We start from the raw sequence: 19331 nt of genomic DNA on the forward strand, positions 1-19331 counted from the left end.
AAGAGCAAGAAAAATCCTTCAGTGAACTATAAACAGGAGAATGACATTAACAGATCTGAATATTTGAAATACCAATCCAGCCTCAATTCCTTGGATTGGAAGGGGCAAAAGTAGACAGAGGGACAAATTAAGGATATATTACAAGTCCAGCCAAATTAAGGGTATATTACAAGTCCAGCCAAAGACATTAGCAAGACTCCCACTTCTGTTAAGGGCAAGGTTAGAGAATTCAGACCAATCTTTCTGCTGAGGAAAACTATAAAGTACTATGGATGTCGAAAAAAAGTGTGTGTGTACATACATATATATGTATGCACGTATACATATGTAAGCGTGGGTATGTATACACATGTGTGTATTTGACAGTATTAGAAAACTAAAAGATACATGAAAAATTAAAGAAGAATCATGCAGGGAAGGAACCCAGGCAGGTTCACCTAGAGTGTGGCGCTGCTTTTTCTTCAGGCTTCTGCCAACCAGGGAAATGAGGGAATGGAGAAATGAGTGGCAAAGTAATCAGTGCTTCCGACAGCCAGGTGAGGCCAGGGTGCAATGGCCAGAGCGTAAGGCTAAGGGTAGGAGGGTGAAAAGGGGCAGCCTAATAAACCCCATCACTTTGGATTAGGACCCCAAAAGGCTGCAACAGCATAAGTAAGAGTGAAATAAACACAAAGACTTTGGGAGGGACTGCAGCTCAGCTTTGAATCATTTTCATTCCTGAAAGGAAAAAGTTTTCTTGGATTTCTAGATAGAAACAAATACTCTCTGGATTAAAATAAGTCATCCTGGGACCCCAGTGGCTTAGCTGGTTGAGTGTCCGATTCTTGATTTCAGCTCAAGTCATGATCCCAGGGTCGGGGGATCAAGCCACACATGAGGCTCCAGTGGGATTCTCTCTCTCTCTCCCTCTGCCCCTCTCCCTCACTCTCCCTAAAATAAAAATTTTTAATTAAAATAAGTCATCCTAAGTCTTAAATTATTTTTACAAACAATTTTGGAAATACACTGCCTAATAAGAAATAAAGCATGCTAGCAGATCAGATAACATGAAGAGAAATGATAAGACATAGCCACAGGGATCCATTTACTGGAGTTATCAGCCACAGATTTTATTTTTTTTTTTTTTAAATTTTTTTTTTTCCAACGTTTTTTATTTATTTTTGGGACAGAGAGAGACAGAGCATGAACGGGGGAGGGGCAGAGAGAGAGGGAGACACAGAATCGGAAACAGGCTCCAGGCTCCGAGCCATCAGCCCAGAGCCTGACGCGGGGCTCGAACTCACAGACCGCGAGATCGTGACCTGGCTGAAGTCGGACGCTTAACCGACTGCACCACCCAGGCGCCCCCACAGATTTTAAAATAATTCTGCTCAGGGGCTCCTGGGTGGCTCAGTAGGTTGAGAGTCTGACTCTTCATTTCAGCACAGGTTATGAGATTGAGTCCCACATCAGGGCATGAAGCCTGCTTGGGATTCTTTCTCTCCCTCTCCTTCTGCCCCTGCCTCCCTCCGTCCCTCTATCTCTCTCAAAGCTAACTACATAAATAAAATAATTCTGCTTACGAGAACAATCAACAAAACTAAAAGGTGGTTTATGGAATGGGAAAAGATGACATACCTGATAAAGGGTTAGTATCTAAAATCTATAAGGAACCTATCAAACTCAACACCCAAAAAAACAAATAAGCCAGTTAAGAAATGAGCAGAAGACACAAACAGACATTTTTCCAAAGATATCCAGATGGCTAACAGACACATGAAAAGATGCTCAAAATCACTCATCATCAGGGAAATACAAATCAAAACCACAATGAGATACCACCTCACACCTGTCAGAATGGCTAACATCAACAACTCAGGCAACAACAGATGTTGGCGAGGATGCAGAGAAATGGGAACCCTTTTGCACTGTTGGTGGGAATGCAAACTGGCGCGGCCACTCTGGAAAACAGTATGGAGGTTCCTCAAAAAGTTAAAAATAGAACTACCCTACGATCCAGCAACTGCACTACTAGGTATTTACCCAAAGGATACAAAAATACAGATTCGAAGGGGTACATACACTCATGTTTACAGCAGCATTATCAACAACAGCCAAACTGCGGAAAGAGCCCAAATGTCCACTGACTGATAAATGGATAAAGAAGATGTGGTATATATACACAATGGAATATTTCTCAGCCATCAGAAAGAATGAAATCTTACCATTTGCAACAATATGGATGGAGCTAGGTGTATTATGTTGATTGAAATAAGTCAGAGAAAAACAAATACCATATGATTTCACTCATATGTGAAATTTAAGAAATAAAACAGATGAACATATGGGAGGGGGAAAAAAAGAATGAGAAACAAACTATAAGAGACTCTTAATGACAGAAAACAAACTAAGAGTTGATGGAGGAAGGTCCGTGGGGGATAAGCCAGGTGGGTGATGGATATTAAGGAGGGCACTTGTTAGGATGAGTGCTGGGTGTTGTATGTAAATGATGAACCACTGAATTCTACTCCTGAAACCAATATTGCACTGTATGTTAACTAACTAGAATTTAAATAAAAATTTGAAAAAAAATTCTGCTTATTTTGTTAAAAACATAATTTTATTTTGATAAAAACATTATAAGAACAAAATTGAGAATTTCACCAGAGAACTAGAATTTTAAAAAGAAAGGAAATTATACATTACCTATCAAAATAACACCAGCATTCTTCACAGAGCTAGAACAAACAATCCTAAAATTTGTACAGAACCAGAAAAGACGCTGAACAGCCAAAGCAATCTTGAAAAAGAAAACCGAAACCGGAGGCCATCACACTCCCGGACTTCAAGACCTGTTACAAAGCTGTAATCATCAAGACAGTATGGTACTGGCACAAAAACAGACGCTCAGATCAATGGAACAGAATAGAAAACCCAGAAATGGACCCCAAAACATATGGCCAACAATCTTTAACAAAGCAGAAAAGAATATTCAATGGAATAAAGACAGTCTCTTCAGCAAAAGGTGCTGGGAAAACTGGACAGCAACATGCAGAAAAATGAACCTGGACCACTTTCTTACACCATACACAGAAATAAACTCAAAATGGATGAAAGACCTAAATGTAAGACAGGAAGCCATCAAAATCCTTGAGGAGAAAGCAGGCAAAAACCTCTCTGACCTTGACTGCAGCAACTTCTTACTCAACACATCTCCAGAGGCAAGGGAAACAAAACCAAAAATGAACTACTGGGACCTCCTCAAAATAAAAAGCTCCTGCACAGTGAAGGAAACAATCAGCAAAACTAAAAGGCAACCGACAGAATGGGAGAAGATATTCACAAATGACATATCAGATAAAGTGTTAGTATCCAAAATCTATAAAGCACTTATCAAACTCAACACCCAAAAAACAAAGAATCCAGTGAAGAAATGGGCAAAAGACATGAACTGACACTTTTCTAAAGAAGACATCCAGATGGCCAACAGACACATGAAAAAATGCTCAACATCACACATCATCAGGGAAATACAAATCAAAACTACAATGAGATACCACCTCACACCTGTCAGAATGACTAACATCAACAACTTGGACAATGACAGATGTTGGCGAGGATGTGGAGAAAGAGGATCTCTCTTGCACTGCTGGTGGGAAATGCAAACTGTTGGGGCCACTCTGGAAAACAGTATGGAGGTTCCTCAAAAAGTTAAAAATAGAACTACCCTATAATCCAGCAATTGCACTACTAGGTATTTATCCAAGGAATACAGGTGTGCTGTTTTGAAGGGGCACATGCACCCCAATGTTTATAGCAGCACTATCAACAATAGCCAAAAAGTATGGAAAGAGCCCAAATGTCCATCGATGGATGAATGGATAAAGAAGATGTGGTATATATATACACTCGAGTATTACTTGGCAACCAAAAAGAATGAAATCTTGCCATTTCCAACTACGTGGCTGGAACTGGAGGGTATTAGGCTAAGTGAAATTAGTCATTCAGAGAAAGACAAATATCATATGACCTCACTCATATGAGGAATTTAAGAAACAAAAAGATGAATGTAAGAGAAGGGAAGTAAAATAATGTAAAAACAGGGAGGGAGACAAAACATAAGAGACTCTTAAATCTAGAGAACAAACAGAGGGTTGCTGGAAGGGTTGTGGGAGGGGGGATGGGCTAAATGGGTAAGGGACATTAAGGAATCTACTCCTGAAATCACTGTTGCACCATATGCTAACTAACTTGGATGTAAATTAAATAAATTTAAGAAAAAAAGAGGAAATTATAAAATTGACACAAGCAACAGATGAAATTAAGAACAAATGGACAGGTTCACAGGAAACTAGACAAGGTGAAGAGAGAATTAGTGAATAAATGATATGTCCAGAACGAAGCACAAGGAGACAAAAGAATGAAAATTCAGAAGAGAAGATCATACAATAAAATGAGATATCTGGGGCATCTGAGTGGCTCAGTTAAGTGTCCAACTCTTGATTTCAGCTCAGGTCATGATCTGACAGTTCATGAGGATTGAGGCCCCCACCAGGCTATGCTCAGGATTCCCTTTCTCCCTCTCTCCCTCTGCCCCTCCCCCTTTTGCACCCTCTCTCGAAAGAAAGAAAGAAAGAAAGAAAGAAAGAAAGAAAGAAAGAAAGAAAGAAAAGAAGAGAAAAGTAAAAATAAAAATAAAAATAAATAAATTCTGCAAGAATGGAAGTAAAATAAAACTTTTCCGTGCAAAAACAAATGTCAACAAACTTACAATGAATGGAAATATCAGAGGGTAGTCTTCACCCAAAAGGAAAATAATCCCAGATGAATAGTCTCAGATGCAAGAAAGAAAGAAAAACAATGATAAATACATCTGAGCAGATGATAACTATGTAGGTAAATCTAAATGAATATTGCCTGTATAAAATAACATTGTCTTACAGAGTGAAAAATGGAAAATTAAAATATACAATTACATTCACATTTAAGGCAGGAAGATGGATAAAAGGAGGTAAGTCCTCACACTGTCCAAAATGGTAACTGTGCCATATAACATTTGACTTGGATAGGTCAAGAATTCATATTGTATGATACTTCAATAAAAATAAATTTTTTTAAATTTCACTTCAAATTAAAAAAAAAAATCATGTTGTAATGGCTAGTTTAACCAGTAAAAAAGTATAAAAGAATGTATAATTCCCAAGCTAATAAAGAGGGATGGTGGAAAGGATTAAAAAAAAAAAATTAGTTCAAAAGATGGCAAGAAACAAGGAGAAAAAAGAACATTAAACAGGTAAAACAAACAGAAGGCATTTTTTAACATTTTAATTGTTTTTTAATGTTTATTTATTTTTGAGAGAGGGAGAGACAGAGCGTGAGCAGGGAAGGGGCAGACAGAGAGGGAGACACAGGATCTGAAGCAGGCTCCAGGCTCTGAGCTGTCAACACAGAGCCCGACGCAAGGCTCAAACTCAGACTGCGAGGGGGTCATGATCTGAGCTGAAGTCAGACGCTTAACTGACTGAGCCACCCAGGTGCCCCACAAATAGAAAGCATTTAATAAGGAGGGTAGATTTTTTTTTTTTTTAATTTTTCAATGTTTATTATTGAGAGACAGAGAGACACAGAGCATGAGCAGGGGAGGGGTAGAGAGAGGGGGAGACATAGAATCTGAAGTAGGCTCCAGGCTCTGAGCTGTCAGCACAGAGCCTGACGAGGGGCTCGAACTCACAAACTGCGAGGTCATGACCTGGGCTAAAGTTGGTCACTTAACCAACTGAGCCACCCAGGCGCCCCAGGAGGGTAGATTTTAAACCCACGTACAATAATTACATTAAACGTAATGAACTAAATGATCAATTTAAAAAACTTTTTTTAAAAACTAACTACATGTTGTTCACAGGTCATATCTAAAACAAAAAAGCTATAAAAAAGATGAAAATAAAAGATAGTAGTATACCATGCAAACTATAACCAAAAGATAGCTGATATCATTATATTAATATTAAACAAAGTCATTATTTGCTGATATGATTTGTAAAAATTCAAAATAACCTACATATAATGTATTAAAATTGCTAAATGAACTTAGCAAGGTTATAAGACATAAGAATTAATAAATAGAAGTCAATTGCATTTCTGATTATCAGCTATGTACTGCTAGAAAATGAAATTTTAGGGGTGCCTGGGTGGCTCAGTTGGTTGAACATCTGACTTCAGCTCAGGTCCTGATCTCGCAGTCTGTGAGTTCAAGCCCTGCGTCGGGTTCTGTGTGGACAGCTCGGAGCCCGGCACCTGCTTCGGATTCTGTGTCTCCTGCTCTCTCTGCCCCTTGCCTGCTCACCCCCTCTCTCAAAAATAAACATTAAAAAAATAAAAGAAAATGATATTTTAAAAATATTATCATTTATAATAACATAAAATATTAAATATCTAGGAATAACCAACAAAATACACAAAACCTCTATGCAGAAAACTATAAAACAGTATTAAAATAGGGATGTACCATGTTTATGGATTGGAAAACCCAATACTATAAAATGTCAATCCCCATATGTCATCAGAACTATAGAGTTAATGCAATCTTAATCAAAATCCTAACAAATTTTGTTTTGGGGCGGAATTTCACAAGCTGATTTCAAAATTCATAAAGAAATGAAAAGATCAAGAATAAGATATTCTTAGAGCAAGGTGAGTGAGTGAACTTGTCCTGCCAGATGTCAAAATTTATTATAATGCTATGCTAAGACAGCATGGTACTGGCATAAGAATAGACAGACCAATGGGAGAGAACAGAAAGCCCTGAAATATCCACATACAGATACTTCATTTACCACAAAGGTGGTACTGCAGAACAATGGAGAAAGGACATTCTTTTCAATAGATGGTGCTGGGACATCTGGATTTCCATATATTCAAGCAACATACACACAAATCAATACCATGTGCGGAAAGCAAATAATAAAGCTTCTAGTAACAATGTAGCAAAATGTCTCAATAAGCTCATGGTAGCAAACCCTTCTTATATCAGATAAGAAAAGCCCAAAAATAAATGAAAAGATTGTCAATTGGGACATATCAAGAACTTTTCATCAAAATACAACATTAAGGGACTAAAAAGAGAGGGAAAAGTGGGAGGGATTAGAAAGGAAAAAGATATTTGAAACACATATAACCATTAAAGCCATTAAAGAACTTGCATCCAGAATATAAAGAATCTACACAAAACAATAAGGACAAAGAAAAATATGCAAGAGACATAAACAGGCATTACCCAATTAAACATATTATAGTTGCTCCACTTCATCAGATATCCAAGAAATGCAAATTAAGGCCACAGTGATATACCACACATCACAGAAACTGTCAAAATGAGTAAGATCAACAATTCCAAATGTTGGCAAATACATGCAATTGGAATTCTCACACAGTGTTAACAGGGGTATAAACTGGTACTACCACTTTGAAAAAGTTGGCCCAGTAATTTCACTGCAGGCTATACAAAACACAGAAATGTAAGACATACATACCAGGAGACCTGTACAAAAATGTTCACAGCACTGTTTCTTGTAATAGCTAAAAAGTGGAGATAGCCCAAATGTCCATCAATAATGGAATGGGTAAATAAATTAGGGTATATTCATACAATGAAATCTTCTGCTGTGGTAAAAATGAATGAACTACAGCTACCATCAACAATAAGGATGAACACCATATGTAGAATTTTGAGAAAAGCCACACATAAAAAGATACATACTGTATTGTCTAATTATATGAAGTTAAAAAAAAAAAAAAAGGACAAAAATAAATTGTATTTAGGAGTGCAGGTTTAATGGTAAAAAAATTTTTTAAAGGTAGTTAATACCCTGAAAGTCAGGACAGTGGTGGTGATCTTTTGGGAAAGACGTAAATCATTAGAGGGGAGTTTGAGGAGGCTCATGGAAAGCTGGTAATATTCCAATTTCTTGACCTGGATCGTGGTTACACAGTGTGTTCACACTGTGGTAGATCAATAGGCTGTATGAAGTTTTTCTACATATTCTTCTTTATGTGTTACATTTCATAGTAAATTTTTTAAAACATAGTTGCTTGTATTACTGAGGTAACAGTGGAAACATGATATATTTTGAAAGTAAAATCAACAAGACTTGGTGAGGAAGGGAATATGGGGAAAGGAAAGGGTAAACCATCTTTCTCAGGTTTCTGACTTAAGGGTCTATGTTGATAATGGTAATATTTCCTGAGATAAGGTAGACTGGAGAGTGAACGGAGAGCCTCAATTCAGTTTTAAATATAAAAAAAAAGAGCCAATTCTTTTACGGACTTCAAATCACTGAAATATCACAGAATCAAATAATTGTCTTTCAGAGACAATAGACTAGTCAAATACTAGTCAAAAATAATTTGCAGTCAGAGAGGACAGGAAGAGTGCTATGTAGCCTTTCAACAATCTGGAATGGAGTCACAAACCTCCCAACACAAGAGAGCTGCAGAGAAAACAGAAGAATTGAGCCTAGCAGGTAAGAGGGAGGCAAGGAGGCAAGAATGAGACAAAAAAGAAGACAGCATCTGACCACTGACATTCTTTATCCATCTGGATACTTTACTTCAGTTCTACTTTCTGAAATTATCCCCTGGTACCCTCAACATCTAAGCTTAAAACAAACTGCCTCCAGGGAAACCCTCTCTAATAACTGCTCTTCTCACCATTAAAATTCTCCTGGTTCAGGCTTTCATCAACTTGCTACAGACTGGCCAGTCTCCTAGTTGGTCACCTAACACCCGTCTTGCCCTTATCCAATTCCTCCATCCCGAATCCCGTTCCCAGAGTAACATGTCTAAAACAAAACCCACACAATACAAGGCCTTTCAATGTTTCTAGTCTTATCTCTTAAAGAGCTTCTATACCAGCCGCCTGCATTTCTTCTGTGACACGCGAGTTCACATTGCCATGCCTTTGCTCACAACTGCTCCTTCTTGCTAAAGTGCCTTTCCTCCTGTTTTCCAACTGGCCCAGATCTGTTTTTTAAGACTCATCTCAAGCATCACTACTACTCTATAACGCCTCTCCAGACTCCTGCTCCCGAGTAAAACTGATTACCCTCTTCTTCGAGGTCACATCATAACCTGTCCCAGATTTCATAGCACCCATGACACTGTGTTGTTATTATCCATTTATTGTGTTACCTACACAACTAGACTAAGATCAGGGATCACATAATCATCTCTGTATCTCCAACATGAAGCACATGGCCTAGCACAGAGTTAGTATTTAGGGCATTTTGAGAAAACGAAAAAAATGAACAAATGATTAACTTTAGCCCTTACTACTTACTACATATATTATCTGTTCTACCATCTACCAACTATACTGCTAGCCCCTAAAGGGCAAGGAACATGTCTCACAATTCTACATCCTCCACAGCATCGAGTACATAGTATAAGTGAAGAACCTCTCACATGAAAGAAGTCCAAATACTGCTACCTGTCCGAAGAAAAATCTGGAGGACAGAAACAGAGGCCCAACTAGTTTATCTACTAAAATATAAGAGACCACATTTCTGGATAACAGAAGAGAGGATAAAAAAAAAAAAAAACACTATGGTCATCAATCTAGAACTGGATGCACTTGGCATCTCTCCTCATTTCCTTTCGGGCTACAATCTGCTAGACTACGAGCAGCATGGCCTGGTTAAAGAGCCTGAGGTATGACATCAGAAGATCGGAGTTCAACTTTTCTGTTAGACATGACAATGGTATTGTGATTATGTCTTTTAAAAAAGTCTTGGAGCATCTGGGTGGCTCGGTTGGTTAAGCGTCCAACTTCAGCTCAGCTCATGACCTCAGTTTGTGGGTTCAGGCCCCGCGCTGGGCTCTGTGCTGACAGCTCAGAACCTGGAGCCTGCTTCTGATTCTGTGTCTCCCTCCCTCTCTGCCCCTCCCCTGCTCATGCTCTGTCTCTCTCTCTGTCTCAAAAATAAATAAAACATTAAAAAAAATTTGGTTTTGAAAAAAAGAAGTCTTTATTGTTGGGGTGCCTGGGTGGCTCAGTCGGTTAAGCGTCCGACTCTTGGTTTCGGCTCAGGTTATGATCTCAAACTTTGGTGGGTTCAAGCTCCACATGAGGCTCTGTGCTGGCAGCATGGAACTTGCTTCTCTCTCTCGCGCGCGCGCGCTCTCTCTCTCTCTCTCTGCCCCTCCCCCACTCACACTGTCACTCTCACGTAAATAAATAAGCCTTAAAAAAAAATCTTTAGTGTTTAGAGATATAAATTGAAATTTATGAACAAAATGGTATGATACCAGGGAGAATCTGGTGGAGAGGTAAGAGTGGAGGAATTGGGGTGGGGGCCATGGGAATAAAACAAGTTTGGCCACACAATGGTAACTGTTGAAGCTGGGTAATGGTACATGGAAATCAAACTGCTCTCTTTACTTGTGTATATAATTGAAATGTTTCATGACAAAAAGTTAAAAAAAAAAAAAAAAAAACAGATTTAAATCCAGACCCTCCATTTACTTAGCTGGTCACCTTGTATACTAAACTGCTCCAAACTTAGTTCCTCATCTGGATTACAGATATAACAATGGTGATGTCATCAAGATTAAATAAAATATTACATGTGGAAAGAGCTTTCTAAACTCCAACGCACTATATAAATGCTAACTGTTCTTAGAAGTATTATTACAGATGATTAGTGGTAGCAAAGTTATATTATCATATAATAGATAGGTAAATACTGCTAAGAAAACAGATCAATATGTGTCTGAAAACTAGAGAACAGAAACCCAGATTTAATTCATGTAAAACATGTGGGAAGCATTTATTAACACCCTACAGTGTTCTAGGGACCTTGCCAGGCACTGGGACAGAGATAAACAGATTTGTAGTCTCTGAACTTAGGGGCTTAAAGTCTGAAGGACAGAGACATATATGATGAAAACAGCAATACTAAGAGCTAATAAATGTGCTAACAGATGTGTCCAGTATCCAGAAAAGTGCTGGATATATAATAACCACTTGTTAACTGAGTAAAAAGTCTTACAAAAGCATACACTCATTCATTCAACAAATATTAATTTTACCACACACTGTCAATTTAAATCAACTATCCAGTTAAAAACAAAAATCTCTGTTCAAGATGAGCTTACATTCTAGTATGGGGAAATGGACAAGGGACAAAATAAATGAGAAAATTATATAGATTATAAGAAGTCGGTAAGTGCTATGGAGAAAACAGTATCAAGGAATGGGGCTAGGAAGTTCTGGGGTCGAATAAGGCCGTTTCAATTTTAAATACAGGGACAAAAAAAAGGCCTTAGTGGAAAAGTGACATTTGAGCTAAGACTTGAACAAAGTGTGGGAAGCAGACATACGAACATCTGAGGGAAGTGTTCTAGGCAGAAGGAAACATAAGTGAAAGACTCTGAGGAAAGAATGTGTTTGGCAGAGAGAGTGGCAGACCAGATCACAGGGCAGTGGGAGGAAGAAAGGGGTTCTAGGCTGGTGGAACAGTGTGTGAAAAGACATGGGTTTCTGAAAACCCACAAAGTCTTTGGACAACTGCAAACATTTCTGATTAAGCTAGAACATTATATGTGTAAAGGAAAAGACCCTTTATGTCATACGTAAAAGACTTAAATAATCATAGTTTATAGAAAGAACAGACTGAAGGGAAAAAGAAGCTTTTGCAAGTGAACATTTGAAGACATTACATGCATCCTCACAGATGCAATATGAAATACAAATCTTCATCTATAACATATTCTTAAAAATTTCAAAAATGTGCTGGGGCGCCTGGGTGGCTCAGTCGGTTAAGCGTCCGACTTCAGCTCAGGTCACGATCTCGCGGTCCGTGAGTTTGAGCCCCGCGTCGGGCTCTGGGCTGATGGCCCAGAGCCTGGAGCCTGCTTCTGGTTCTGTGTCTCCCTCTCTCTCTGCCCCTCCCCCATTCATGCTCTGTCTCTCTCTGTCTCAAAAATAAATAAACGTTAAAAAAAAAATTTTTTTTAATAAAAAAAATAAAAAAATAAATTAAAAAATGTGCTTAACCTAAGTCTAACTTTCAGTTCCTAGTAAATAAAAGGGATATAGAAGCAAGTTAACCCCTAAGCAAGTAAACAAATTCAGAAGACACTTTATAAACAACGGAGTTTATCAGATCAATGTCACCAAAACAATAAATGTGTTCTAGATTAAAAAAATAAATTTGTTCTAGATTAAAAAAGACCAATGCCATGTGTGAATAGTGTTGGTATTTTGATTTCTGGCTCAACCGACAGAGTCACCCAGGTGTCGGTAAGCATCCAACTCTTGATTTCGGCTCAGGTCAGTCAGACTGACCCCCACATTGGGCTCCAAGCTGAGCATGGAGACTGCTTGGGATTTTCTCTCTCCCTCCCTCTCCCGAGCCCATGCATGCATGTGTGTGTGCGCGTGCAGACACACGCACATGCTCTCTCTCTCAAAATAATTTTTTTTTTAAAGTCCCTTACGAATATTGAACCAGCCCTGCAGCCCCGGAATGAATCCCACTTGATCATGGTGAATAATTCTTTTTAAATGCTGTTAAACTCGATTTGCTAGTATCTTGTTGAGAATTTTTGCATCCATATTCATCAGGGATATTGACCTGTAGTTCTCTTTTTATGCTGGGTCTCCGTCTGGTTTGGGAATCAAAGTAATGCTGGCTTCATAGAAGGAGTCTGAAAGTTTTCCTTCCCTTTCTATTTTTTGGAACAGCTTCAGGATAGGTATTATCTCTGTTTAAATAGCTGGTAGAATTCCCCTGGGAAGCCATCTGGTCCTGGACTCTAATTTGTTGGGAGATTTTTGATAACTGATTCAAATTCTTCGCTGGTTATGGGTCTGTTCAAATTTTCTGTTCCTTCCCGTTTGAGTTTTGGAAGTGTGTGAGTGTTTAGGAATTTGTCCATTTCTTCCAGGTTGTCCAGTTTGTTGGCCTATACTTTTTCATAGTATTCCCTGATAATTGCTTGTATTCCTGAGGGATTGGTTGTAATAATTCCATTTTCATTCGTGATTTTATCTATTTGGGTCCTCTCTTCTCTTTTTGAGAAGCCTGGCTACAGGTTTATCAATTTTATTTTTTCAAAAAACCAACTCTTGGTTTCATTGATCTACTCTACTGTTTTTTAGATTCTACTGAACCATTTACGGAAAAATATCATGATACTTTAAAAAAAACTTCAGGAAAACAAATAAAGGGAACAAATTTGGCAACATATTAGTTAACTATTAAATCCCAGAGATGGGTATTTGGCAGTTCATTATAGTATTGTCTCTACGTTTCTTTTTTTTTTTTTTTTTTAATTTTTTTTTTTTTCAACTTTTTTTTTTTTTTTTTTTTTTTTGGGACAGAGAGAGACAGAGCATGAACGGGGGAGGGGCAGAGAGAGAGGGAGACACAGAATCGGAAACAGGCTCCAGGCTCCGAGCCATCAGCCCAGAGCCTGACGCGAGGCTCGAACTCACGGACCGCGAGATCGTGACCTGGCTGAAGTCAGACGCTTAACTGACTGCGCCACCCAGGCGCCCCTGTCTCTACGTTTCTATAGGCTTAATAATTTTCATAATGAAGTTTAAAACTCTGATTCATCTGTGATTCAAATATTTGGAAATCATTTCTTCCCCCTTACTTACATAAACTGAAAAATAAATACATCTTGTGAATTTCATTTCAGGATTTGGATCTTTTTTATCTCTGCATCTACAGTGCCTGGCACATGGAAGGCACTCACTACAAGACTGCTGAATGAACACCTTCTTACTTATTTTGCAATACTAATCCATTCTGTAGACGTGATAAAAATTCTTACACACACTTCCATCAGATCCTCAAGACCATCTTACCTTGTAATAATGTTCCAAGAGAATCCGGACTACTCCCTCCACACTTTCTGCTTCAACAGGCTTCCTGGCAAACTGGAGCAGGTACTGCAAAGCATCTGCTGGGGAGGTAGCTTTACACAGATCTATGTGGAGCGCTGCAGATTTACTTGGTTTTGTCAATCGGAGTTTCTTGGTTGCAATTTCCTCCTGCTGTTGCTGCAAGGGAGTAGGGAAGGTAAGACATGAAAACACAGAGTCTGCAAATCTAACACTGCCTCATTTCCTTATACCAACTAATGTATTTAGCTAATAGACCTAACTTTAGGAAAAAGCAGTGTAATGAACACAAAAAAAAGAGCGCTAGATTGGAGACAAGGTTATGAGTCCCCATTTTGCTTTTCACTAGCTCCTACCACTTTGGGCTAGTTATTTCATTTCTCCAAGTCTGTTTCTTTCTCTGTGAAGTAAGTCCACTAACATTTTGTTCTGCCTATCTCTTAGGACTGTTGCAACTTTAGGGTTAAAAGGACATACAAAGGATCTGTTCCATTCTTTATTTAAAAAGAAATCTCAATTCTACAAATATATACCGACTATGCTGAGGCACCCAACAGGCTCAGCTTCCCTCCTGAGAAAACTGGAACTGATGGGAACTGTCTGCAGCTTATACTGAGTAAAAAGTCTTCCCCTTACTCCAAATGACTACACAAAGCATTCTGCCTTTATTAAAAGGATGGTTAATGTAAATAAAATTTTAAAATACCTTGCAAACTGTAGTCACTTAACAAATTTTTCTTTACTGAATAATTATTCAGCATTAGGAGTTGCGTCTGAATTCTAATTCTGCTGCTGTTCTAAGTAAGTTACAATTTTTACCTTTATTATTTGCAATATGAGAATGATGACACTACTACCTGTTTTTCTTAACTAGGGATCATCATCTGAACCACAGGACACACAAAATTATTTGAATAACTATTTTCTCAATTCTCCCAAGGATGGTGCATAATTAGAAGCTTTTTAGATGCATTTGTTACATATAATGAGTGCCAAAAAGTTCAGTGAAAGGGAACCTGTCACTCCAGGGCTTAAGTCAGGCCCTGGTGGGTAGGTATAGAAAACATCGTAACTAACATAAGGCAAATGTTGTAACCGATAATTTTCCTTAATATCTAATGCATCATTTTGATATCCTGAGCAATCCCTCTTTACAATGTACAAATGTACATATCTACAGAGAAAAGATTAGGATTATTCTAGTCAGGAACATAGTATGGCATGATAAAGAGACCAAGGGTTTTTTTTTTATTGGTTTTGTTTTTTGTTTTTTTAAGAGACCGAGGGTTTTGAAGCAGAGGAATTTGGGTTCGGTAACCATTTACTAGTGAGGGAGGCCTCTCCTTCTTCTATAAAAGGGAATACACAATACCTATATTGTATGGATATTTGAGAAGTCTATGTCTTTAATTGTACAAATACAAAATAACCACTAACTACATACCAGTTCTCTCTCCCTCCTTACCTTTATAGCAGAGGGAAAGACAGAAGCACTAAGATCTCATTTCATCATTGTATGGTAATGATTCATGCAGAATGAAGAAATGAGTTCTTTTCCTAAAATCCTTACTCATTCCCATCCTATTCTACACAAACTCAGTCTTCAGTGTTATCTAGGATCCAATCAGTACAAAAGCTGAGAAAGATTTCTTTCCCTATAGAGTATGTAAGGGGAAAGACAAACCAATATCTGCTATCAGTCAACCATCAGTAACAGTTTAGTGAGCCAGGACCTATGGTCTATCCAGGGGTGATGGAGAAGTTAGACCTGAGCTGGAGGCAAAGGCAGTGATAAACAGATGACACATTAGAAGCCTGAGGGCACAACATCCTGAATTTATGACTTTTAACATCCTGGTCTAAGGCTTCCAACACCTTGAAGCTGACAGAGCCACAAGTACAGAACTTGCAGCTCTCCTCTTCAAGCTCTGCCCCAGAGTAATTTATACCTTCATTATAAACCATAACAGTTCCAACAAGAACCTTGCAGGGCCCAAACCCCCCACCCCAATTGGTAGGAGGAGTCCCTCAGATGACTGGCAACAACCTCAATTAGAGACAGCCCTAGCTATGATCTATAACCTATGCAAACACAAAAAGACATCTCTAGCTCCAGTGGAATGACCACTTCTGGGCCTGCCCACACTGCCTTCTTGAAAGTGTACTGTCCTTAATAAACTGCTTTGTGCTTGCTACATTCCTTCTGACCATCTTTATTCGAGTTTGGATCATCACATAAATCTTTCTATGGAAAATCCAAGAACTGAGACCTCCATTCATACAACATACAACATAGACTCTCCCGCCCATAACAGGGGACACTGATGAAGCAGGCATTATCTCTGTCCCTAAATAGGCCAGACTGGTAGGGAGATATGCACACTGTGTAAAATTAATAAAGCGAAAACTCATTAAAGTTGAGGAGGGAGGATACAAGGGGAGGCCAGAAGGAGGAACAGTACTACTCAAGAGTCAACTAGGGAAAGAACTGTCCATTATAGAGTCCAACAGAAGAATCAACAAGAAAGAATCTTCAGTTATAGGCCCCAACAGGGAAAGATGCACATGACCTCTCCTACAAGAAATCAACCACCCTTGCAACTCAGCTAAGGAGAAATTCTCATCACCCTAGACTTTCCCTTCAAAACAACCTCTCCTGGAGGTGCCTGGGTGGCTCAGTCATTTGAGCATAGGACTTTGGATCAGGTCATGATCTCACGGTTCCTAGGTTCGAGCTCTGCATCGGGCTCACTGCTGTCAATGCAGAGCCACAGAGAGTCCCTCTCTCTATGCCTCTCTCACTCAAAAATAGACAAACATTAAAAAAAAAAAAAAAAAACACAAAAAACACAAAAAAAACCCTCTCCTGACTTCCTGCTTCTCCTTGGTTTGCTGGACTTGCCTATGGTTTTGCCATAACTTGCATGTGCCGAATTGCAGTTCTGTTATTCCCCAAAAAATACATTTTTGCTGGTAAAATAACTATTTTTAACGTCAACAACTAGTAATTATAGTAGCACTGAGGGGTAAGTACAAATAGACAAACAAGTACAGAGTGCTTGCTACAGAAGCAGAGGAGAAAGAGACAAAACTCTTGCTGAGGCTTTAGTTGCATCTTGAAGCCAAAATGTGAGAGCAAAAATAAAGGGGAAAATGACATGCATTCCATGTAAAAGAGACAACAGGTATAAGAGTCTGGAGAAGTATAAACACATGACATGCTGGAGGAAGGGCAAGTAGTCTTGAGAAGTGGGCACAATACAATAGGAAGAAAGGAAATCACACTGGGTAACAAGGTGAATGAACTTAATGCCACTGAACTGTATACTTAAAAATGTTTAAAATGTTAAAATATGTATTTTGCCACAATTATTTAAAAAAAAATCGTAACACACACACACGCGTGCGCAAGTGGGCAAGGGAAACAGATCCAGAAAATTCCAGAAAGCAAACCACAAAAGAAGGAGCTCTGTGAAATAAAAACTTTCCTGAGGAGGCCCTGGCTGGCTCAGTCCATGCAGCATGAGATTCTTGATCTCAGGGTGGTGAGTTCAAGCCCCACACGGAGTGTAGAGATTACTTTAAAATTTTTTAAAAATAATAAAAAATTGGGGCGCCTGGGTGGCGCAGTCGGTTGAGCGTCCGACTTCAGCCAGGTCACGATCTCGCGGTTCGTGAGTTCGAGCCTCGCGTCGGGCTCTGGGCTGATGGCTCGGAGCCTGGAGCCTGTTTCCGATTCTGTGTCTCCCTCTCTCACTGCCCCTCCCCCGTTCATGCTCTGTCTCTCTCTGTCCCAAAAATAAATAAAAAACGTTGAAAAAAAAATTTTAAAAAAAAATAATAAAAAATAAAAACTTCCTGAATCTTGACTCATTCTGAAAGTTCAAGAAAACCAATTTCACATAAAATGGAGCAACAAAGTGTCAACGTTAAATCTCAAAGTTATTTTAAGAAAAAAAAATAATGAGAATAACTTCCCTACAGTGGGAATATGCTACAAAGATGTGGTAAGTGAAATAAGTGAAAACAGGAAGAAAAACTTGATTTTTCAATGGAATCATCCCTCTGTACTACAATCACAGATACGTTTTTCTATCTCTCCCACTAGTCTGTGAGCTCCTAAAGGAGAAGGACCCTCACCTGTATTGGGCTTTGTAGCTCAACACCTTTCAGTATACCTGATACACAGTAACCACTCATTTACATGAAGGAATGATTTAAATGTTTAAGGACAGTTTCCTGCTGGATGGTCTAAGTCTTGCTACCCTTGAAGTCTAAGGATCTAGGGTACTCTACGGATCTAAGGAGGCTTTTTGGTCTACCAGCATCAATTGAGGGCTTGTCAGAAATGCAGATTATTGCCTCACCTCCCCCACCCCACTGGATACAATCTAGATTTTAACAAGATCACCAGGTGATTTGCATAAAAAGTTGAAGAAGCAGCACACTTAAGATAACTTGGGATCAACCTCGACTTTCACAACACCTATGAGGAGACACGTGGAGAATCACTGCTCTGACAGGGGCTCAGCTCACCTGTCCTTAACTCCAAAGGAAGAAAGTACTTTGCCCTACCTCCTAGGTAAGCTGTTCCACCAATGGAGAGTTCTGCCCCTATGCAGCCTGTGACCCTCACCTGCTTTGGCTGGGTTTTGAGATTTCTCAAGACTCCTCTTTCAACCCCTTAGTTTTGCATACAACCAACTCGTCCCGGGGCACTTTCTCTGAAATAGGAGTTGGGAGGGGCTCTACCAGTAAATTGGCTCTGAATCCTCTTATCCCTCAGGAAGCTTTCAAGTCCCTATGTGTAAGACGAAGGTGCTAATGTAACCCGAATAAACTGAAATAACGGATAAGACATCTTCGTAAATTGTAAAGTGCTATTTGTCCTCGCTAATAATTTTATTTTTTTAGAAGTGTCACACTGCACATATTAATAATGACTACGACAGCAGCTGCAAACGAACACGCCCACTTAAGTGCAGTTTCAGAGAGCCCATCTGAGTAGTCGGCACTCGAACCAGGTTTGCGGCGCCTGTTTTGGCAAAGTGTCTGGAAGGTGAATAACCTTCCCCGCCCGGGACTGGTCCCGGGACCTTTCCTTCCGTAAATTACCTGAACCACCTTAGTGAATTCCTCGTACACTCGCTTCTTTAGGTGCGCCGCCATGACTGCCCGCGGACCTTCTCAGCTTCCGTACTCGACAAGGGAGGCGGGGGGGGGGGGGGGGGGGCGGTGAAGGAATCCGGAAAACTTGTCTAGGCCTGAGGAACTCGCCACAGTCCCACAAGGCAGTGGGGCTCTGGGAAAGAGAGGCCTCTTCCGGCTGCTCGACTGCCCTGCTGCAGTGCAGCCCAATTTGTCCGCCTACACCTCCGGCCCCTGCGGAACGAAAAAGAAGGCGCAGCGTGAGGGGGCGGTGCCTCTGGTGGGAGGAGACTGG

The 19331-nt window shown here is 39.5% G+C and overlaps 1 protein-coding gene across 1 annotated transcript in view; it reads right to left on the reverse strand.

Moving 5' to 3' along the window:
* The window catches only part of INTS4 (integrator complex subunit 4), a 117872-nt gene extending 98758 nt beyond the window's left edge, over window positions 1-19114 (reverse strand). The window contains exons 1-2 of the mRNA XM_019449924.2: window positions 19004-19114; window positions 13853-14047 (exon numbers count right to left, since the gene is read on the reverse strand). Coding sequence (XP_019305469.1) covers window positions 13853-14047; window positions 19004-19057 — 249 coding nt within the window. The 5' untranslated portion in view covers window positions 19058-19114. The remainder of the gene's footprint in view (window positions 1-13852; window positions 14048-19003) is intronic.
* Window positions 19115-19331: the final 217 nt, after the last annotated feature.

Source organism: Panthera pardus, unplaced genomic scaffold (genome assembly GCF_024362965.1).
Source record: "Panthera pardus isolate Hobbes unplaced genomic scaffold, ASM2436296v1 HiC_scaffold_12, whole genome shotgun sequence".
In the NCBI taxonomy this organism is placed as follows: domain Eukaryota; kingdom Metazoa; phylum Chordata; class Mammalia; order Carnivora; family Felidae; genus Panthera; species Panthera pardus.